Source organism: Mastomys coucha, unplaced genomic scaffold (assembly GCF_008632895.1).
Source record: "Mastomys coucha isolate ucsf_1 unplaced genomic scaffold, UCSF_Mcou_1 pScaffold12, whole genome shotgun sequence".
NCBI lineage: Eukaryota > Metazoa > Chordata > Mammalia > Rodentia > Muridae > Mastomys > Mastomys coucha.
The window spans coordinates 17,300,522-17,324,097 of record NW_022196894.1 but is presented as its reverse complement, the minus strand read 5'-3'; the positions used below and the strand labels follow the sequence as shown (position 1 = coordinate 17,324,097).

The 23,576-nt window shown below is 38.3% G+C and overlaps 1 protein-coding gene across 1 annotated transcript in view; it reads left to right on the top strand.

The window, feature by feature from the left end:
- The window catches only part of Lamp3 (lysosomal associated membrane protein 3), a 41,467-nt gene extending 21,697 nt beyond the window's left edge, over window positions 1-19,770 (top strand). Inside the window, exon 6 of the mRNA XM_031364640.1 lies at window positions 19,637-19,770. Within this exon, the coding sequence (XP_031220500.1) occupies window positions 19,637-19,770 (134 nt within the window). The remainder of the gene's footprint in view (window positions 1-19,636) is intronic.
- Window positions 19,771-23,576: the final 3,806 nt, after the last annotated feature.

Sequence of the window (23,576 nt, the reverse complement as noted above, 5' to 3'; positions counted from 1 at the left end):
ACAATAGGATAAAACCAGCCCATAGCTAGTTTTCAGACTACATAAAAATAATAGAATACAAGAACTCAAGGAATTCATTGACAGAGTTCTAGTACAATGGGAATAATGTATGTAAGTCATCCACATATTATCAAAGAAAATTGAATTTCTGGACCACCAAGACTAAGTATGAGCAAAATAAAAATAAGGTACATGACTACTGGCAGAAACACTGCAGAAAATATAAAAATACTTTGAAGGTAAATAAATGAAGTCTTAGGAGTAATGCTAGATTAGACACATCATAGTGAAGTACTACAGGCTGATGTCTTAAGTAGTAGAAATTTATGTTCTGACAGTTCTGGGAGCTGAAAGCCAAGAAGAATATGTTGGCAGCTTTAGAGTCATTTTTTTCTTTCATTGAAAATAGATTTTTTCATATAATATATTCTGAATGTGGTTTCTCCTCCCCCTAGTCCTCTCAATTCCTTTTACCCTCCCCTCCCTTCCAGATTCACACCATTCCTATTTATCTTTTCTAAGGAACAATAGTATAATTCAACAAAATAACATACACCAAAATCAACAAATCAGAATGATACAAAATACCAAACAAGGAAATGAGCAATAGAAAAAGCTCAAGAAACACAGACAGACACAGAAACACACATGTTTGTATACATAGGAATCACATATAGCTTCCCCACTCTGCAAAAGAAAGTCATACACACACACACACACACACACACACACACACACACACACACATGTATTATTGCTGGAGTTTCAAACCTTAATAAGCCTGTATAGAACCATGCATACCAGTTATTATAATTATAAACTATGTGCCTAGGTTGGGCAAATCTAGCACTATACTAACTTATTCCCCAGCTTTAAGATCTTTTGTTACTTGCAGTTTCTTCTGGCCACATACTTTCTCCACCTCTTCTTCCATCTCCCCCTCTCTGTTTCCTTCTCCTCCCTCCCTCTTTCAAATCTCTCATTTCACCTTTTCCTTCCACTGCCCAATCACAGGTTCTAGACTATATTGACCTATTAGAATGGAGAGAAGTTTCACATGAGATCACCTGAGTGTGTGATCAATTTCTAATTGGGTGCAACACTTCTCAAGGAAGCAGAATTAACATCAGAATATAAGAAGCATGAGGCCAACGCATATTTCCCCCTTTTTGTCCAATTAAAATGGCTCTCTCTCTCAGATATAAATTGACCACAAGAATAACAAGTTATGCAAATTATGAGATATGATATACACTTAACATACAGCCCATTTTATTTCTCAATTTAAATAAAGCACTCCATCATCTATTCTAACTTAGAGAGTTTACAATTCTGTGCCTGTACTATGCTGACTTCAACTTGTATTGCCATCTGAAATCTATCCTTTCAAATCTAGAACTTCTTTTTTAACACTAAACAACTTAAGTTCTATTATATAGAACTATTCTAAGTATAGAACTATACTATAACTAGTCTTCAACCCTGTCAGAAATCTGTGAAGGAATTATGTATTATCTGAATATGTAGGATGCATAAAGACCTAGCTTCCAAAATTATACAATTTGTAGAGACTGTCCCTTAATTCCTTAGAACTTTGGAGCATGTCTTCAGCCTTCTGACCCAGAACCTTCCAACAGACCTTAAGTGAAGCAGGAATTATGAAGGACTAGCTTACTCTGTATTGGCAGAGCTTAGCAGTCAACTATCCAACCTGTGTCCTTTTTTGGACAGTATTTTTTGTCTGCAGATGAGTTAGGGCAATTCTTTCCCAGTGGCTACCTTGCCACAACTGAAGCAATTCCACCTGAATGTAATCATACTAAATGTCTTCTCTGAAGTGGAATGGGGATACGGTTAGGAGCACACATGTCTTGTAGTCAGATGATTTTTAATAATGTATTAACATTAAATATCATATTCTGAGGATCTCTGTTGCTTTTGAAGACTATCTATGTACATATAGCATAACTGAATTGTCAAACACTCATTATTCTCAGCTATTCACTATTTAAATAATCTTGAAAACACTTGTTGTAATTAACTAAATTAGAATCTAATATGATCATGAGTTTCACTATCTTACTATTATCTTCATTATTTAATCATTATAATGGTTTGTATATGATTTGGCCTGGGAGTGGCACTATTAGGAGGTATGGCCTTGTTGGAGTAGGTGTGTCACTGTGTGCATGGGTGTTAATACCCTAGTCCTAGCTGCCTGGAAGTCAATCTTCTCTTAGATGCCTTCAAAGACAGTTACAGACTATCCAGGCTGTTCATAAACAAGACATAGCAGGAGCTGACAATTCAGCTTTACATCAAGTATTCATTGCATCAAGCCTTCTAAGGACAAAGGATCTCTCCTCCCATTGATGTCCAACAGGGACATCCTCTGCTACATACACAGCTGGAGCCATGGGTCCCTCCATGTGTACTCTTTGGTTGGTGGTTTAGTCCCTGGGAGCTCTGGGCGTACTGCTTGATTCATATTGTTGTTCCTCTATGTGGCTGCAAGCTCCTTCAGCTCCTTCAGTCCTTTCTCTAGATCTTCCATTGGGGACCTTGTGCTCAGTCCAATGGTTGGTTGAGAGCACCCACCTCTGAATTTGTCAGGAACTGACAGAGCCATTCAAAAGTCAGCTATTTCAGTCTCCTGTCAGCAAGCACTTGCTGGCATCCACAATAGTATCTGGGTTTGGTGACTGTATTTGGGATGAATACCCAAGTAGAGCAGTCTCAGGATGGTCTTTCCTTCAGACTCTGCTTTATACTTTGTCTCTGTATCTCTGCCCATGGGTATATTGTTCCTCCTTCTAAGAAGGACCAAGTATCCAAACTTTGGTCTTCCTTCTTGAGTTTCTTGTGGTTTGTGGATTCTATTTTGGGTATTCTGAGCCTCTGGCCTAATATGCACTTATCAGTGAGTGCATACCATGTGTGTTCTTTTATGATTGGGTTACCTCATTCAGGTTGATATTTTCTAGTTCCATCAATTTCCCTAAGAATTTCATGAATTCATTGTTTTTAATAGCTGAGGTAGTACTCCATTGTGTAAATGTACCACATTTTCTGTATCCATTCCTCTGTTGAGGGACAGCTGGGTTGTTTCCAGTTTCTGGCTATTATAAATAAGGCTGCTATGAACATGGTGGAGCATGTGTCTTTATTTCATGTTGGAGCATCTTCTGGGTCCTCTGGTAGTACTATGTCCAGTTTCCTGAGAAACCGCCAAACTGATTCCCAGAGTGGTTGTACCAGGTTGAAATCCCAGCACCAATGAAGGAATGTTCCTCTTTCTCCACAACCTCTCCAGCATCTGCTGTCACCTGAGATTTTTATCCTAGCCATTCTGACTGGTGTGAGGTAGAATTTCAGGGTTGTTTTGATTTGCATTTCCCTGATGATTAAGGATGTTGAACATTTCTTTAGGTGCTTCTCAGCCATTCGGTATTCCTCAGCTGAGGATTCTTTGTTTAGCTCTGTATCTCATTTTTTCTAAAGATTTATTTATTATTATAATTAAGTACACTGTAGTTGTCTTCATACACACCAGAAGAGGGCGTCAGATCTCATTACAGGTGGTTGTAAGCCACCATGTGGTTGCTGGGATTTGAACTCTGGACCTTCAGAAGAGCAGTCAGTGCTCTTACCCCCTGAGCCATCTCTCCAGCCCCAAAAGTGGAGTGTGGGTCTTTTGTTTGTTTGTCTTTTGAAACAGGGTTTCTCTTGTGTAGCCCTGGCTGTCCTGGAACTCACTCTGTAGACCAGGCTGGCCTCAAACTCAGAAATTTGCCTGCCTCTGCCTCCCAAGCACTGGGATCAAAGGCTATGCCACCATTGCGCTCTGTACCCCATTTTTAATAGAGTTATTTGGTTCTCTGGAGTCTAACTTTTTGAGTTCTTTGTATATATTGGATATTAGCCCTCTACCTGATGTAGGATTGGTAAAGATATTTTTCCCAATTTGTTGGTTACCGTTTTGTCCTATTGACAGTGTCCTTTACCTTACAGAAGCTCTGCAACATTATGAGGAGCCATTTGTCAATTCTTGATCTTAGAGCATAAGCTATTGGTGTTCTGTTCAGGAAATTTTCCCCTGTGCCCATGTACTTGAGGTTCTTCCCCATTTTCTTTTCTATTAGTTTCAGAGTATCTGGTTTTATGTGGAGGTCCTTGATCCACTTAGACTTGAACTTTGTACAAGGAGATAAGAATATGTCCATAGCAGATTTATTTATAATAGCCAGAAACTGGAAACAACTCAGATGTCCCTCAACAGAGCAATGGATACAGAAATTGTGGTACATTTACACTGTGGAGTACTACTCAGCTACTAAAAACAATGAATTTATGAAATTCTTAGGGAAATGGAAGGATCTGGAGAATATTATCCTGAGTGAGTGTATTAGTCAGGGTTTCTGTTCCTGCACAAACATCATGACCAAGAAGCAAGTTGGGGAGGAAAGGGTTTGTTTAGCTTACTTCCACATTGCTGTTGATCACCAGAGGAAGTCAGGGCTGGAACTCAAGCAGGTCAAGAAGCAGGAGCTGACCCAGAGGCCATGGAGAGATATTTCTTACTGGCTTGCCTCCCCTGGCTTGCTCAGCCTGCTCTCTTATAGAACCCAAGACTTCCAGCCCAGGGATAGCACCACCCACAAGGGACCCTACCCCCTTGATCACTAATTGAAAAAATGCCCCACAGCTGGATCTCATGGAGACACTTCCCCAACTGAAACTCCCTTCTCTGTGATAACTCCAGCCTGTGTCAAATTGGCACACAAAACCAGCCAGTATAGTGAGGTAACCCAATCACAAAAGAACACACATGGTATGCACTCACTGATAAGTGGATATTAGTCTAGAAGCTTGGAATACCCAAAATACAATCCACAAACCATAAGAAACTCATGAAGAAGGATGACCATAGTGTGGATACTTTGTTCCTTCTTAGAAGGGGGAACAAAATATCCATGGAAGGAGTTGCAGAGACAAATGATGGAGCAGAGATTGAAGGAAGGACAATCCAGAGACTGCTCCACCTGGGAATCCTTCCCATATTCAATCATCAAACCCAGACACTATTGTAGAAGTCAGCAAGTGCTGGCTGACAGGAGCCTGATATAGCTGTCTCCTGAGAGTCTCTGCCAGTGCCCAACTAATACAGAAGTAGAGGTTCACAGCCACCCATTGGACTGAGAAAAGTGGTAGGATCCTCAATGAAAGAGCTCCTAGAGAAAGGACCCAAAGAGGTGATGGGTTTGCAGCCCCTTAGGACAAACAACAATATGAACTAACTAATACCCTCAGAGCTCCCAGTGACTAGACCACCGACCACAGAGTACACATGGTGGGACTCATGGCTACAGCAGCATATGTATTGCAGAGCATGGCCTAGTCGGCCATCAATGGGAGAAGAGGCCCTTGGTCCTGTGAAGGTTCTATGCTCCATTGTAGGGGAATGCCAGGGCCAGGAAGTAAGAGAGGGTGGGTTGTGGAGCAGGGGGAGAGGGGAGGGAACAGGGTAGTTTTTTTTTTTTTCCAGAGGGGAAACTGGGAAAAGAGACATCATTTGAAATGTAAATAAAGAAAATATCTAATAATTAAAAAGAGAAAAAAAAAAGGATTAATTTGCATTCTTTTACATGCTAACCATTAATTGAGCCAGCACCATTTGTTGAAAATGCTCTTTTTTCCAGTGGATGGTTATTGCTCCTTTGTCAAAGATCAGGTGACCGTAGATATATGGGTTTATTTCTGGGTCTTCAATTCTATTGCATTGATCCATCTGCTTCTCACTATACCAATACCATGCAGTTTTAATCACTATTGCTCTGTAGTACCACTTGAGGTCCGGGATGCTGATTCTCCCCAGAGATTCTTTTATTACTGAGAATAGATTTTGCTATCCTGTTTTTTTTTTTTTTTGTTATTCCAGATGAATTTGAGAATTGCTCTAACTCTATGAAGAATTGAGTTGGAATTTTGATGGGGATTGCATTGAATCTGTAGATTGCTTTCAGCATGATGGCCATTTTTACTATATTATTCATGCCAATCCATTAGCATGGGAGATCTTCCCATCTTCTGAGGTCTTCTTTGATTTCTTTCTTCAGAGACTTGAAGTTCTTTTCATACAGATCTTTCACTTGTTTGGCTAGAGTCACACCAAGATATTTCATATTGCTTGTGACTATTGTGAAGGGTATCATTTCCCTAATTTTTTTCTCAGCCTGTTTATCCTTTGAGTATAGGAAGGCTACTGATTTGTTTGAGTTAATTTTATATCCTGCCACTTTGCTGAAATTATTTATCAGGTTTAGGAGTCCGATGGTGAAATTTTTGGCATCACTTAAGTATATTATCATATAATCTGTAAATAGTGATAATTTGACTTCTTCCTTTCTAGTTTGTATGCCTTTGACATCCTTTTGTTGTCCAATTGCTCTAGCTAGAATTTCAAGTGCTATATTGAATAGATAGGGAGAAAGAGGGCAGCCTTGTCTTGTTGCTGATTTTAGTGGCATTGCTTCAAGTTTCTCTCCATTTAATTGGATGTTGGGTACTGGTTTGCTGTATATTGCTTTTACTGTGCTTAGGTATGGGCCTTGAATTTCTGATCTTTCCAAGCTTTTTAACATGAAGAGATGTTGAATTTTCTCAAATGCTTTTTCAGCACCTAATAAAATGATCATGTGGTTTTTTCTTTGAATTTGTTTATGTAGTGGATTACATTGATGAATTTCTGTATATTTAACCATCCCTGCATCCCTGTGATGAAGCCTAGTTGATCATGGTGAATGATCATTTTGATGTGTTCTATTCAGTTGGCAGGAATTTTATTGAGTATTTTTGCATCTTTATTCATAAGGGAAATTGTTCTGAAGTTTTCATTCTTTGTTGGGTCTTTGTGTGGTTTTGGTGTCAGGGTAATTGTGGCTTCATTGAATGAGTTGAGTAGTGTTCCTTTTATTTCTATTTTGTGGAATAGTTTGAAGAGTATTGGTATTAGGTCTTCTTTGAAGGTTTGTTAGAATTCTGCACTAAAACCCTCTGGTTCTTGGCCTTTTTTTTGGTAGGGGGACTTTTAATGATTGTTTCTATTTCTTTAGGGGCCTTGGGACTGTTTAGATTGTTTATCTGATCTTGTTTTAACTTTGATATTTGATATCTGTCTAGAAAATTGTCCATTTCATCCAGATTTTCCAGTTTGTTGAGTAGAATCTGTTTGTATAGTAGAATCTGATGATTTTTAAAAATTTCCTCAGTTTTGGTTATCTCCCTTTCCATTTCAGATTTTGTTAATTTAGATACTGTCTCTGTGCCCTCTGGTTAGTCTGGCTAAGAGTTTATCTATCTTTCTGATTTTCTCAAAGAACCAGCTCCTGGTTTTGTTCATTTTTTTGTGTAATTCTTTTTGTTTTTACTTGGTTGATTTCAGCCCTGAGTTTGATTATTTCCTGCTGTCTACTCTTGGGTGTATTTGCTTCTTTCTGTTCTAGAGCCTTTAGGTGTGCTGTTAAACTGCTAGTGTATGCTCTCTCCAGTTTCTTTTTGGAGGTACTCAGAGCTAATAGTTTTCATTTTAGCACTGCTTTCATCATGTCCCATAAGTTTTAGTATGTTGTACCTTCATTTTCATTAAATTCTAAAAAGTCTTTAATTTCTTTATTTCTTACTTGACCAAGTTATCATTGAATAGAACATTGTTCAGCTTCCATGTGTATGTGAGCTTCTGTTGTTTTTGTTGCTATTGAAGACCAGCCTTAACCAGTAGTGACCCGATAGGAGGCATGAGGTTATTGCAATCTTCTTATATCTGCCTAGGTCTCATTTGTGACTGATTATATGGTCAATTTTGGACAAGGTATGATGACATGCTGAGAATAAGGTATATTCTTTTGATTTAGGATGAAATGTTCTATAGATATTTGTTAAATCCATTTGATCCATAACTTCTGTTAGTTTTACTGTGTCTCTGTTTAGTTTGTGTCTCCCTGATCTGTCCATTGATGAGAGTGGGGTGTTGAAGTCCCCCACAATTATTGTGTCACATGGAATGTGTGCTTTTAGATTTAGTAAAATTTATTTTATGAAGGTAGGTGCCCTTGCATTTGGAGCATAGATATTCAGAATTGAGAGTTCTTCTTGGTATATTTTTCCTTTGATGAGTATGAAGTGTCCTTCCTTATCTTTTTTGATGACTTTTGATTGAAATTCAATTTTATCTGACATTAGAATGATTACTTCCACTTGTTTCTTGGGACTATTTGCTTGGAAATTGTTCTCTAAGGTAGTTTTTGTCTTTGATGCTTAGATGTGTTTCCTGTGTGCAGCAAAATGCTGGGTCCTGTTTAAGTACCCAGTCTGTTAGTCCATGACTTTTTATTTGGGAATTGCATCCATTGACAATAAGAAATATTAGGGAATAGTGATTGTAGTTCCTGTTATTTTTTATGTTATTTTTATACTTGTGTGGTTACCTTATCTTGGATTTGTTGAAAGATTACTTTCTTGCTTTTCTAGGGTATAGTTTCCCTCCTTGTATTGAAGTTTTCCTTCTATTATCATTTGTAGGGCTAGATTTGTGGAAAGATATTGTATAAATTTGGTTTTGTCATGGAATATCTTGTTTTCACCATTTATGGCAATTGAGAGTTTTGCTGAGTATAGTAGCCTGGGTTGGCATTTACGTTCTCTTTGGGTCTATATGACATCTTCTCAGGTTCTTTTAGCTTTCATTGTCTCTGTTGAGAAGTCTGGTGTGATTCTGATAGGCCTGCCTTTATATGTTACTTGACCTTTTTCCCTTACTGCTTTTAATATTCTTTTTTCTTTTTTTATTAGATATTTTCTTTATTTACATGTCATATGATACCTCCTTTCTCAGTTTCCCCTCTGAAAAAAATAAAAAAAACAACAAAAAAATAAAAAAACAACAAAACCCCCAACAACGACAAAAACAAATTCCTGTTCCCTCCCCACACCCCTGCTCACCACCCCACTCTCTCCTGATTACTGGCCCTGGCATTCCCCTACAATGGGGCATAGAACCTTCATAGGGCCAATGGTCTCCCCTCCTATTGATGACCGACTTGGCCATCCTCTACTATACATCATATGTATATGTATATGGAGCCATTAGTCCCACCATGTGTACTCTTTGGTTGTTGGTTTAGTCCCTGGGAGCTCTGAGGGTACTAGTTAGTTCACATTGTTGTTCATCCTAAGGGGCTGCAAACACTTCAGCTCCTTGGGTTCTTTCTCTAGCTCCTTTATTGGAGACCCTGTACTCAGTCCAATAGATGGCTGTGAGCCTCTACTTCTGTATTAGTCAGGTACTGTCAGAGCCTCTCAGGAGACAGCTATGTCAGGTTGGATTGTCCTTCCTTCAGTCTCTGCTCCATAGTCTCTGCAACTCCTTCCATGGGTATTTTGTTCTCCCTTTTAAGAAGGAATGGAGTCTCTAAATTTTGGTCTTCCTTCTTCTTGAGTTTCTTGTGGTTTGTGGATTGTACTTCGTGTATTCCGATCTTCTGGGCTAATATCCACTTATCAGAGAGTGCATACCATGTGTGTTCTTTTGTGATTGTGTTACCTTACTCAGGATGATATTCTCCATATAAACCTGATTCCCTAAGAATTTCATAAATTCATTGTTTTTAATAGCTGAGTAGTACTCCATTGTATAGATGTAAAAAAATTTCTGTATCCATTTCTCTGTTGAGGGACATCTAGGTTGCTTCCAGTTTCTGGCTATTATAAATAAGGCTACAATGACCATGGTGGAGCATGTGTCCTTATTACATGTTAGAGCATCTTCTGGGTATATGCCCAGGAGTGGTATAGCTGGGTCCTCTGGTGGTTTCCCGAGGAACCAACAAATTGATTTCCAGAGTGGTTGTACCATCTTGCAATCTCAGCAGCAATGAAGGAGTGTTACTCTTTCTCCATAATCTTTCCAGCATCTGCTGTCACCTGAGTTTTTATCCTAGCCATTCTGACTGGTGTGGGGTGGAATCTCAGGGTTGTTTTAATTTGCATTTCCCTGATGACTAAGGATGTTGACCATTTCTTTAGGTGCTTCTCAGCCATTCAGTATTTGGCAGGTGAGAATTCTTTGTTTAGCTCTGTACCCCATTTTTTAATAGGGTTATTTCATTCTCTGGAGTCTAACTTCTTGAGTTCTTTGTATATATTGGATATTAGCCCTCTATCTGATGTAGGATTGATAAAGATCTTTTCCCAATTTGTTGGTTGCCATTTTGTCCTATCGACAGTGTCTTTCGCCTTATAGAAGCTTTGTAACTTTATGAGGAGCCATTTGTCAATTCTTGATCTTAGAGCATAAGCTATTGGTGCTCTGTTCAGGAAATTTTTCCCTGTGCCTATGTGCTCGAGGCTCTTACCCACTTTATTTTCTATTAGTTTCAGTGTATTTGGTTTTATGTGAAGGTCCTTGATTTACTTGGACTTGAGCTTTACAAGGAGATAGGAGTAGATCGATTTGTGTTCTTCTACATGGTAACTTCCAGTTGAACCAGAACCATTTGTTGAAAATGATGTCTTTTTTATATTGTATGGTTTTAGCTCTTTTGTCAAAGATCAAGTGACCATAGGTGTGTGGGTTCATTTCTGGTTCTTTAATTCTATTTCATTGATCTACCTGCTTGTCACTGTACCAATACCATGCAGTTTTTATGACAATTGCTCTGTAGTAAAGCTTAAGATCGGGGATGGTGATTCCACCAGAGATTCCTTTATTGCTGAGAATAGTTTTGGCTATCTTAGGTTTTTTGTTATTCCAGATGAATTTGCAAATTGCTCTTTCTATGTCTGTGAAGAATTGAGTTGGAATTTTGATGGGGTTTGCATTGAATCTGTAGATTGTTTTCTTCAAGATGGCTATTTTTATAATATTAATCCTACCAATCCACGAGCATGGGAGATCTTTCCATCTTCTGAGATCTTTAATTTACTTCTTCAGAGACTTGAAATTCTTGTCAAACAGGTCTTTTACTTGCTTAGTTAGAGTCACACCGAGGTATTTTATATTATTTGTGGTTATTGTGAAGGGTGTTGTTTCCCTAATTTCTTTCTCAGCCCGTTTATCTTTTGTTTAGAGGAAGGCCACTGATTTGCTTGAGTTAATTGTATATTCAGATACTTGCTGAAGTTCTTTATCTGGTTTAGGAGGTCTCTGGTGGAATTTTTTGGGTCACCTAAGTATACTATCATATCATCAGCAAATGAGTGGAACCGTCAACAGTCCCACAAACTTGGGTTCCCTCAGGCAGAGGTTCAAAGGACCTGAAAAATAGGATCGAGAAACAAGGGAAAGGAGGCCAAGTTGCATTCAAATCAAGGCTTCACTTTACTTAGAAATATTCAGAGAATATATAGGCACAGGGAAAACTGAAACCGAATCTCCAGGTACAAGATATTTGCATATCAAAAACATTGCAGGAGGAGTCAGAAAGGAGTCAGGAAGGAGTCAGGGGCAAATGTCACCAGAAGCTGGGATGTCTGCTGGATGTCCTCAGGGAGTAGGTGTTGTTGTAGGTATGGTTGTATCTCAGCATGAACTTCTTGGGCAGCTTCTTTCAGAGATAAGCTGATGGTCTGCAGAGAGTCTTTTGTCTTAATTCCCCAGGTGACCACCTTGGGTAGAAACTGCCAAAGTCCAGAGGCTGAACTGGGTGGGGGAGGCAACAAGCAAATAGTGATAATTTGACTTCTTTTTTTCCAATTCATATCCCTTTGATCTCCTTTTGTTGTCTAATTGCTCTGGCTAGGACTTCAAGTATAATATTGAATAGGTAGGGAGATAGTGGGCAGCCTTGTCAAGTCCCTGATTTTAGTGGAGTTGCTTCAAATTTCTCTCCATTTAGTTTGATGTTGGCTCCTGGTTTGCTGTATATTGCTTTTACTATGTTTAAGTATGGACCTTGAATTCCTGATTTTTCCAAGACTTTTATCATGAAGGGATGTTGGATTTTGTCCAATGCTTTCTCAGCATCTAGTGAGATGATCATATGGTATTTTTCTTTGAGTTTGTTTATATAGTGAATTATGTTGATGGATTTCTGTATATTGTACCATTCCTAAATCCCTAGGATGAAGCCTACTTGATCCTGGTGGATGATAGTTTTGATGTGTTCTTTGATTCAATTTGCAAGAATTTTATTGAGTATTTTTGCATCGATATCCATAAGGGAAATTGGTCTGAAATTTTCTTTTTTTGTTAGGTCTTTGTGTGGTTTAGGTATAAGAGTAATTGTGGCTTCATAGAACGAATTGGGTAGAGTACCTTCTGTTTCTATTTTGTGGAATAGTTTGATGAGTATTGGTATTAGGTCTTCTTTTAAGGTTTGATAAAACTCTGCACTAAACCCATCTGATCCTGGGCTGTTTTTGGTTGGGAGACTATCAATGACTGTTTCTATTTCATTAGCAGATATGGGACTGTCTAGATCATTGATCTGATTTTGATTTAACCTTGGTACCTGGTATCTGTCTAGAAAATTGTCCATTTCATCCAGGTTTTCCAGTTTTGTTGAGTATAGGCTTTTGTGGTAGGATCTTATGATTTTTTCAATTTCCTTAGTGTCTGTTGTTATGTCTCCCTTTTTATTTCTTATCTTGTTAATTAGGATACTGTCTCTGTGCCATCTAGTTAGTTTGGCTAAGAGTTTATCTATTTTGTTGATTTTTTTCAAAGAACCAGCTCCTGGTTTGGTTGATTATTTGTATAGTTCTTTTTGTTTCCATTTGGTTGATTTCAGCTCTGAGTTTGATTATTTCCTGCCTTTAACTTCTGTTGGGAGGATTTGCTTCTTTTTGTTCTAGAGCTTTCAGATGTGCTGTCAAATTGCTGGTGTATGCTCTCTCCAGTTTCTTTTTCAGAGGCATTTAAAGCTATTAGTTTTCCCGTTAGGACTGCTTTCATTGTGTCCCATAAGTTTGAGTATGTTGTGGCTTCATTTTCATTAGACTCTAGAAAGTCTTTAATTGCTTTATTTCTTCCATGATCAAGTTATAATTGAGTAGAGTGTTGTTCTTTCACGTGTATGTGAACATTCTATTGTTTATGTTGTTATTGAGGAGCAGCTTTAGCCCATGGTGATCCGATAGGATGCAAAGAATTATTTCAATCTTCTTGTATCTGTTGAGGCCTGATTTGTGACCAATTACATGGTCAATTTTAGACAAGGTACCATGAGGTGCTGAGAAGAAAGTATATATATCCTTTTGTTTTAGGATAAAAAGTTCTATAGATATCTGCTAAATCCATCTGTTTCCTAACCTTTGTTAGTCTCACTGTGTCTTTGTTTAGTTTCTGTTTCCATGATTTGTCCATTGCAGAGAGTGGGTTGTTGAAATCTTACACTATTACTGTGTGGGATGCAATGTGTGATTTGAGCCTTAGTAAAGTTTCTTTTATGAATGTAGATGCCCTTGCATTTGGAGTATAGAGATTCAGAATTGAGAGTTTTTCTTGGTAGATCATACCTTTGATGAATATGAAGTGTCCTTCCTTATCTTTTTTGATCGCTTTAGGGTAAAAGTTGATTTTATTCAATATTAGAATGGCTACTCCAACCTTTTGCTTGGGACCAGTGGCTTGGAAAATTGCTTTCCAGTCTTTTATTCTGAGGTAGTGTCTGTCTTTGTCACTGAGGTGGGTTTCCTGTATGCAACAAAATGTTGAGTCCTGTTTACATACCTAATCTGATAGTCTATGTCTTCTTATTGGGGAATTGAGTCCATTTATATTAATAGATATTAAGGAAAAGTAATTGTTGCTTTCTGTTACTTTTGTTGTTAGAGTTGGAATTCTGTCCACATGGCTATCTTCCTTTAGTTTTGTTGGAAGATTACATTTTTGCTTTTTAGGGATGTAGCTTCCCTCCTTGTGTTGGAGTTTTCCATTTATTACCCTTTGAAGGGCTGTATTTATGGAAATATATTGTGTATATTTGGTTTTGTCATGGAATACTTTGGTTTCTCCATGTATGATAATTGAGAGTTTTGCTGGATATTGTAGTCTGAGCTGGCATTTGTGTTCTCTTGGTGTCTGTATAACATCTGCCCAGGATCTTCTGGCTTTCATAGTCTTATGGCAATAAGTCTGGTGCAATTCTGATAGGTCTGCCTTTATATGTTACTTGGCCATTTTCCCTCACTGCTTTTAATATTCTTTCTTTGTTTTGTGCATTTGGTGTTTTGATTATTATGTGGCCGGAGGAATTTCTTTTCTGGTCCATTCTATTTGGAGTTCTGTAGGCTTCTTGTATGTTCATGGGCATCTCTTTCTTTAGGTTAGGGAAGTTTCTTCTATAATTTTGTTGAAGATATTCACTGTCCCTTTAAGTTGGAGGTCTTCACTCTCTTCTATACCTATTATCCTTAGGTTTGGTCTTTTCATTGTAGCTTGGATTTCCTGGATGTTTTGGGTTAGGAGCTTTTTGCATTTTGTGTTTTCTTTGACTATTGTGTCAATGTTTTCTATGGTATCTTCTACACTGAGATTCTCTCTTCTATCTTTTGTATTCTGTTGGTGATGCTTGCATCTATGGTTCCTGACTTCTTTTCTAGGATTTCTACCTCCAGAGTTGTCTCTCTTTGTGATTTCTTAACTGTTTCTACTTTCATTTTTAGGTCCTGGATGGTTTGTTCAATTCCTTCATCTGTTTGGTTGTGCTTTCCTGTAATTCTTTAAGGGATTTTTGTGTTTCCTCTTTAAGTGCTTCTACTTGTTTACTTATGTTCTCTTGTAATTCTTTAAGGATTTTTTTCCTCTTTAAGGGCTTGCACCTCTTTACCTGTGTTCTTTTTTTTCTTTAAGGGAGTTATTCATGTCCTTCTTAAATTCCTCTATCACCATTGTGAGATATGATTTTAGATCCAAATCTTGCTTTTCTGGTGTTTTGGGATATCCAGGACTTGCTGTGTTGGGAGTACTAGGTTCTGATGAAGCCAAGTAGTCATGATTTCTGTTGGTAAGATTCTTGCATTTGCCTTTTGCCATCTATTGATCTCCTCTTGTAGACGTTCTTGCTGTCTCTGGCTGCAGCTTGTTCCTCCTGTGGGTCTGTAAGCCTGTGTCAGCAGTTCTTGGAGATCAGCTCTCCTCTGGTAAAACCCGGGCTCAGATGGCTGTGGGTCAGTCATCCCTCCTGACTCCTGGGGTCAGAGAATACCCTGGACACAGGCTCTCCACTTTCAGGAAAGGTGCAGAGAGGGCTGTGGATCTTTTGTCGCTCCTACGTGTAGTCTGAGGTAGAATGGATTCTGTGCAGGCTGCCCTGCCACTTGTGAGGCCTGTGCCTCCCAGCTTGTCCCTCCTTAAAAAGTCATTGCAGAGAAAATGGCAATCTCACCTGATTCCCTGGGTTAGAGTATTTCCTGGAGGAAAGCTCTTCACTTGCAGGGAAGGGGCAGAGAGGGCTGTGTATCCACCGCTGTCACTCCTAGGTGTAGACGGAAGGTAGATAGGATCCTGTCCTGGCTTCCCTGTCACTTGTGAGACCTGTGCCTCCCAGCTGGTCCCACATTTAATATTCTTTCTTTGTTTGGTGCATTTGGTGTTTTGATTATTATGTGACTGGAGGAATTTCTATTTGGTGTTGTATAGACTTCTTGTATATCCATGGGCATATTTTCTTTAGGTTAGTGATGCTTTCTTCAATAATTTTGTTAAAAATATTTATTGGCCCTTTGAATTGAGAGACTTTCCTCTCTTCTATACCTATTATCCTTGGTCTTTTCATTTTCCTGGATTTCCTGGATGTTTTGGTTTAGGAACTTTGTCCATTTTGCATTTTCTTTGACTGTTGTATTAATGTTTTCTTTAGTATATTGAAAACCTGAGATTCTCTTTTCTATCTCTTGTGTTTGTTGATGATACTTGCATCTATGACTTCTGATCTCTTTCCTAAGTTTTTTTTATCTCTGTGGTCATCTCTCTTTGTGATTTCTTTATTGTTTCTATGTCCATTTTTCCATCCTAGATGGTTTTGTTCAGTTCCTTCACCTGTTTGGTTGTGTTTTCCTGTAATTCTTTAAGGAATTCATGTGTTTCCTCTTCTAGGGCTTCTACCTGTTTACATGTGTTCTCTCTCTTTTTTTTTAAGGGAGTTATTTATGTCCTTCTTCAATTACTTTATCATCATCATGAGATGTGATTTTACATCAGAGTCTTGCTTTTCTGGTGTGTTGGGGTATCCAGGGCTTTCTGTGGGGAGAAAACTGGGTTCTGATGATGTCAAGTAGCTTTGGTTTCTGTTGCTTATGTTCTTGCTCTTGTCTCTTGCCATCTAATTATCTTTGGTGGTACCTGGTCTTGCTGTGTCTGACTGAAACTTGTCCTTCCTGTGAGCCTGTGAGCCTATAATCTTAGGTGTTTTAGCATTCGTGGGAGAGCAAGTCTCTCTGGGTAGGATTTGGGTACAGAGATCTGGGGCACAGGGTCAACTCTGGAGTATACAAGGAAACTGGAAGGAACATGTCTCTGGCTGCTCCTTGGTTCCTGTATCTTGTATGCTTTGTGCAGGTCCCATTTAGGCCAGGTATTGGAGAAGAAGTGGTGGTCTTACCTGTGATTTTAGTTGAGTCAGCACTACTGTGAGATCAGCTCTTTTTGGGTGAGATTTTTGTAAGGAGAGCTGTGGCACAAGGTCAGCTCCAAGGTGCAGATGGAAACTGGAAGCCAAAGGAAACATTTGACTTTCGTTTTTTTGTTTTCTTGTTACCACAGTCAGTTTTTCATCTGGATTTGACCAGAACTACAGGTCCTTAATTTACATTATCACATAAATATTTTACAAAGTCATTGCTTCCCTCTGAAATGAGCCAGCATTCCATAGTCTCTCTTGCTTTCTGATTATCTTTTAAGTTCCCAGAACACCCCATTAAGCTCTGAACATCAATTTTTTTTTTTAAGCCCAAAGTTAACTCCTTCTACAATCTTCTACTAAACAAGGTCCAATTCTGTTACAATAGCCTACTTTCTGGTACCAACTTTTCTTTTAGTCTTATCAATGAGTTGTTGATGATAAACTTAACAACCACTCAGCAAAAAGGAAATCATGCCTGATTCTAAAACCTAGCAAACTATATGAATTTATTGAAGTCCTGATATTGGGGAAGAATTTATAACTTCCATTTTACTAAATCAGGATAATCCTTAACTACATTCTAAATATTTGTGTTTATGCTCACAGATAAGCATAGTTCTCACCCTTTATCAAAGAAACTTCTTTTTGTAAGAGTTTGAGACTATTACAGAAAACCACACTAATCAAAATGCAGTGAACAAGAGATTGTATGATGTCAAGTCCTAACTTATATATCTATAGCACAACTCCTGTACCTAAGGCTCAAGAATAATTTCAGAAGAATGGCCAGAAAAATTATAAAAGCCAGAGGAAGAACAAGTTTGCTGTGAAATTGTATTTCCTAGAAATGTCAGAAAAGCTATACCCATGAAGTCTCATCAACATGAACAAGTGCCTAAATGAGCCCCAAGTGAGGACATCACAAATAGACAAGCAAACATGGAAGAAGGAAGCTCAGGAGGCCTTAATAACAAACTAAGTACTATAGGAGACAAAGGGATGCCAAGAAAGGGAGATGAAGTTATGTAGTTTTCCCCAGAGATGACCCTGTCAACTGTCTGTCCAATACCAAGAAGTCATACTTGAAATCATATACAAACCAATAACATATAGACCAAACAGACTATATTTATATACTTATGAAAATATATGCCAGCAATTAAAGAAAAAGAGAGCATCAATTTGTGAGAGAGCAAGGGAAGTATATGAGTGGTTGGTGGAAAGAAAGAAAAAAGAGAAAAATGATATAAGTATAAAATGTTGTATTATAAAATTACTATTTTATTTTATTTTATTCTATTTCATTTGTGTGGATATTTTGCCTTTATGTATATCTGCTCACAATTTGTATACCTCGTTCCCATGGAGACCAGAAGATGGATTTATATCCTCTGGAACTGGAGTTATAGATGGTATGAGGTACCATGTGTATCCTTGTAACAAAACTGGATTCCCTGAAAGAGCATCTGGTGCTCTTAATCACTGAACCATCATTCTGGCTCCTCATTTTTTATTTTATATTTTCTACTCATTTTATTTTAAATTAAAAGAAAATTATTTTTTTCACATAGAAAATGTTTATTAATATTTTTCATTTCTAGACTTTCTGCTGTAGTGGAAAAGAATTTATAGCAACAACAAGATAATAAGATGTATGATATTATAATCCTGTAGGGAGGTTTGAATGAAAATGGCTTCCATAGGCTCTTAGAGAGAGTCTCTTTCAGGAGGTGTAGTCTTGTTGGAGTAGGGATGGCCTTTTTGGAGGAAGTAGGTAACTAGGGATGGGCTTTGAGGTATCTAATGCTCAAACCAGGACCAGTGGCTCTTTTTCTTCCTGCTACTTTCTAATCCAGGTGTAGAACCCAGAGCTACCTCTCCAGCTCCCTCTCTACCTGAATGCTTGCCATGCCTCTCATCACAATGATAATGAACTAAATAAACTTCTGACATGTAAGACAGCCCCTGTGATATGCTTCTAAGAGTTGCTGTGGTTATGGAGTCTCTTCACAAAAGAAACTCTAAATAAGACATCCTCTAAGTATTTCTTACTACCAAATTAAATAGTTTATTGCAAATATTATTTCTTGGATGCATACATTTAACTTTGGGGTTCTATAATTGCCATCATTAAATCATTCCCAGGCTATAGAAACTGTAGAAGGATTGGTTCATTCCAAAACTTTACACAAACATCTTATTGCTTATGACTAAGATATGGATCTAGTTCTTCACTTATTTTCTCTGTTCTCCCAAACTCCACATTCCACTGAGAATTCTACCATGTTTCCATTTATTCTCAGCTCACTTGATCATTTTTCAGTTGAGATTGTTTAGTCTCTGATTCAATTAATTACATTTTAATTACCTGAATATGATATTCTCAGAGGATTGAAGCAAAATAATTGTGTCAAGTTTATGAAATCTCACATTTAACCTTTGAAAATGATAGATATTCTCAAATATCGGTTAAGGGTTATACTACAGAAGCTTCAGGATGAGAATGATGCTTTATAAGGTAAATGCAATGGTCTGAGAGAATGTTTGAATGTCTAGTGATTAAGGTTTGTATCTTTTTTTTTTACATAGGAACATCCTACTTCTCAGGGAGTACTCCTGGAAATATGTTTTATCAGTTCCAGAAATGTGGCTAACAATAATTTGGTATTAATGGGGAAAAAAGGAGTTATTTATGTAATTACTTAAGAATCACATATACTGTATATTTATTTTATGAATAAGAGAATTTCAAAGGTAAATTAATCTGCCCAAGGTTATATAACTAGTGCTGTGGATGTATCTCAGTAGTGGAGTGCCTGCCTAATAGGCATTAAAGTCTTGGTTAGATGCCCAGCAGTACAATCAATCAATCAATCAATCAATCAACCAATCAACAAAGTAAAAGTCAAAAACAGATATATTTAACTCCAAAGCTCATATCCTTTTGACTCTGGTCTATTTTCTGGTATGCCATCACCCCATCTTACCTGCTATATTGTATTTGTTTTCTCTCATAGTGGACGAATGTTTGTCTGACTACACAGTTGTGCTTCCTGTGGTTGGGGTCATCGTGGTCATCCTCTGTGTTGTGGGCCTGGGTGTCTACAAAATCCATCAAAGGTGTCAGTCATCTGCATACCAGAGAATCTAATTTGTAATCAAAGGAAATGGCAATAGAATCTACAAAACTTTTCATTATTTCCAGAATGTTGGAGACATCTCTTCCTCCCTTCCTTCTACTAAAACCAATGAATGATTAGTGTTTCAAATTGAAGCAGCATTTCAATTCGGAACATTTTTGCTCATTTCATGAAAGACTAAGGAAGATATTGAAGATTGTTTTCTAGCTTTTGTTGGAAAAATTTAACTACTCAAATGAATATTGAGATACACAGAATTAGCATAATGTTCAAAAGTGGTAGATACTTACAAATTATAAACCAAAATAATTGATTTTAGTTAGTCCTACCTGTATTTGCCTAGAGAAATGTATTTTACCATTAACATTTTTATTTTAAGAATATTTTGCTGGATTTTCTTACCATCTATGTTTATTTGTTATTTATGTTGTTATGTTTATCTGACATGTTACTCACCTTCTTTTTAATTTAGATATTTTCTTTTTCTAAGACAGGGTTTCTCTGTATAGCTTTGGCTGCCCTGGAACTCACTCTGTAGACCAGGCTGGCCTGGAACTCAGAAATCCGCCTGCCTCTGCCTCCCAAGTGCTGGGATTAAAAGTGTGTCACCACTTCCCAGGTCATTTAAATATTTTTAGTTATCAAAATAACATATCTCATATTGTTTAGACTTTACATGAAAAAAACATTTTTTTCTTCGTGAATCTTGCTTCAGAATTAGCAAAGATTAAGAAATAGCTGGGCTGGTGAGATGGCTCAGCAGGTAAGAGCACCATCTACTCTTCCAAAGGTCATGAATTCAAATCCCAGCAACCACATGGTGGCTCACAACCACCCATAATGAAATCTGATGCCCTCTTCTGGTGTTTCTGAAGATTGCTACAGTGTACTTATTTCTAATAATAAATTTTTCTAATAATAAATAAATCTTTAAAAAAAAAAAGAAAAGAAATAGCTGCCTCCTTATATCTCCTTTCCCAGTTTCCCCTCCAAAAAATAAAAAAATAAATAAAATAAAATAAAATAAAAAAAACAAAAACTATATTGTAAATAAAACATCTAAAAAAAAAAGAAATAGCTGCCTATGGACAGCAAAACTAAAGTATACAAAAGCATCAATAATCATGTAATCATGGCCCTTATTTATATAACATGCACGTTAGCCTAAGAAATTTACTTTAATTTTCTTTAATTTTGATTATTTACAGATGACTCTCAGTTAACAAAATAAAATCCATTCACCACCTACACTAAATTCTATTTTTCCTTTCTGTTTGTTTGTTTCTCTCTCTCTCTCTCTCTCTCTCTCTCTCTCTCTCTCTCTCTCTCTCTCTCTCTCTGCCTTTATCCATTCAACAGAGAGCAAAATCAGAACTGGAACTCATGTATACCTGCTGAAATCTTTTTTGTACATCTAGTTACCCAGAAGAACAAGGACACAAGTTCTGCCTAAAAACGTTCTATCCATGTTGGCTTCGTTTCTACAGGAGAATGGATTTATGAAAAATAACCATTGAGTGGATGAATGGAAGGTTGCAGATAAAGAAATAGTCTGCCTTTGATAAACCCCTGACTCTTTTCAAAAATGTGGGGCCCTATAAGACATGAGTTAGTTTCTCACTTTTATGAATGCATTTGCCTGTAGCTGTAAGATAAGAGAAAGAAATATACATTTTTGTTTGTTTGTATTTGTTTTTCAAGATAGGTTTTTTTCTGTGTAGCTCTGGCCAACCTGGAACTCGCTATGTAGGACAGGCTAGTCTTGAACTCACAGATATTTGCCTGCTATTACCTCCCAAGTGCTGGGATTAAAAGTATGCACCACCACTGCCTGGAGGAACATAATTCTTTTTTTTATTAGATATTTTCTTTATTTACATGTAAATTTCTCCCTTCCCAGTTTCCCCTCTAAAAAACAAAGAAACAAACAAAAACAACAAAAGCAAACCCCTGTTGCCTCCCCCCTCCCCATGCCTGCCACCCCGCCCTCTCCCACTTATTGGCCCTGGCATTCCCCTACAATGAGGCACAGCACCTTCACAGGGCCGAGGTCCTCTCCTCCTATTGATGATTGAATTTGCAATCCTCTACTATACACATGCTGCCAGAACACTCAGACCCCTCCATGTGCAGTCCTTGGTTGATGGTTGAGACCCTGGGAGCTCTGAGGGTACTAGTTAGTTCATATTGTTGGAACATAATTCTTAAGGTATTTTTTATTAACTTATCTTTTTGCCACACTCTTTCTGTCAGAGTTTTCTGAAAGATCAGAAGCTTAGTGGACTTCTTACCTCTTTTATCCCTGAAAACACTATGACTGAACAGCCAGTGTCAAAAGTTCATGTCAGGTCATTATAGATACTATTTTCAGTATTCTACCCATTATGGGTTGTGCCATTATAGACGTGAATTTTCCTGAACTGCCCACTTTAATACCGATACTCATCTTGCCTTTGTCAAATGAATGCTGCCACTTGGCCCTTGGTATTTTAAGGTTCAGTGAAATCGAGCACATATGATTCATCCAGTTGAGCCACAGCATCTCCATCCCCAAGGTCTGGCACAAGGGGAAGAGCATCAACAAAGCTCTTCTGTTGGGTTAAGTGGCATGCCTGCCTGCATCACTTGGGGCTTGGGAGGAGGGAAGTGGGAAGTTCTTACGGTGCTTACTCCATGGGGAAGCCACACCCCGCTTCAGGTGTGGAGGAACACAGGCTGAGGTCTCAGGAACTGCTGGAGTAGGCTTGGGGGTCCGCACAGAGGCTGGAGCCATTTGGTTCTCAGTCTCTTGAGCACCCAGGTGCCGCTAGATGCCAAGGAAGAGCTGAGAACATTGTGGGGGCCTGAGGGCTGGATCCAGCTCAGGGCTAAAGGGGAAAAGAGGGTGGAGCTCTGGCTGGGTCTTGAGGGGAGGAGAGTCCTTGGCTTGTTCTTAGCTTGGTGGAGGCCTTGGCGGGGAGTGCTGAGAGGCCTTCTGCGGGAGATTAGATGCTGCTCTTTAGCTGAAGGCTTGTTCCATTGCTCCCCATGGTGGATCCCAATTAAAAAAGACAGTCCATGGTTTAAAGGCATTTATTGTCATGGTGGAGAGTGAAGATGAGTAAAACTGTGCCCCATTTTCTCAGGGAGGCCCTAAGGTTACATACATTTTGCAGGGAGGAGTGTCTGGGAAGGGGAGTTCATTGCCTAAGCTTTCAGGCCTTTAGGTACCTCATTAAGATGGAGATCTATCTTGAGGCTACATGACCTGTGGTCAAGTCGTCTACCTGTGGAGGGTCTTGGGGTGTTGGCCTTATGTGACGGATGACCACAAATCTATGGAGAGCTGTGGCCTCACGCCAGGAGCCTAGTGTCCAGGAGCATGGCAAAATGCCTACAGTTCCTCACAGGGTTATTCCCTGTAGGGTCACTGCGGTTTCAAGCCTGGGCTCGACCAGGGACCAGGATGCCTATCATAGCCCTACACTCTTCAAATGTTTCTATGCTGCTCTGATCACTTTCTATCTGACATACTCAGTGAATAAAAGGTATGGAATTGTCAATAAAGTTGGCATATTCATCAATGGGATAGAAACAAGAATCCCATATAAGCCACTGTTTCATTGTAATATTGTACTGCCTGTATCTCTTACGAGTCTCTCTTTAACAGTGATCCTGAGCCATCCATCTTCTTGTCCCTTCATAGCCACCTTCCACTCTTTTTTTTTTAATTCTGATTGTTTTATGATTGCTTAATTTTTTTTAGATACTTTCTTTATTTACATGTAAATTTCTCCATTTCCAGTTTCCCCTCCAAAAAAACAAAGAAACAAACAAA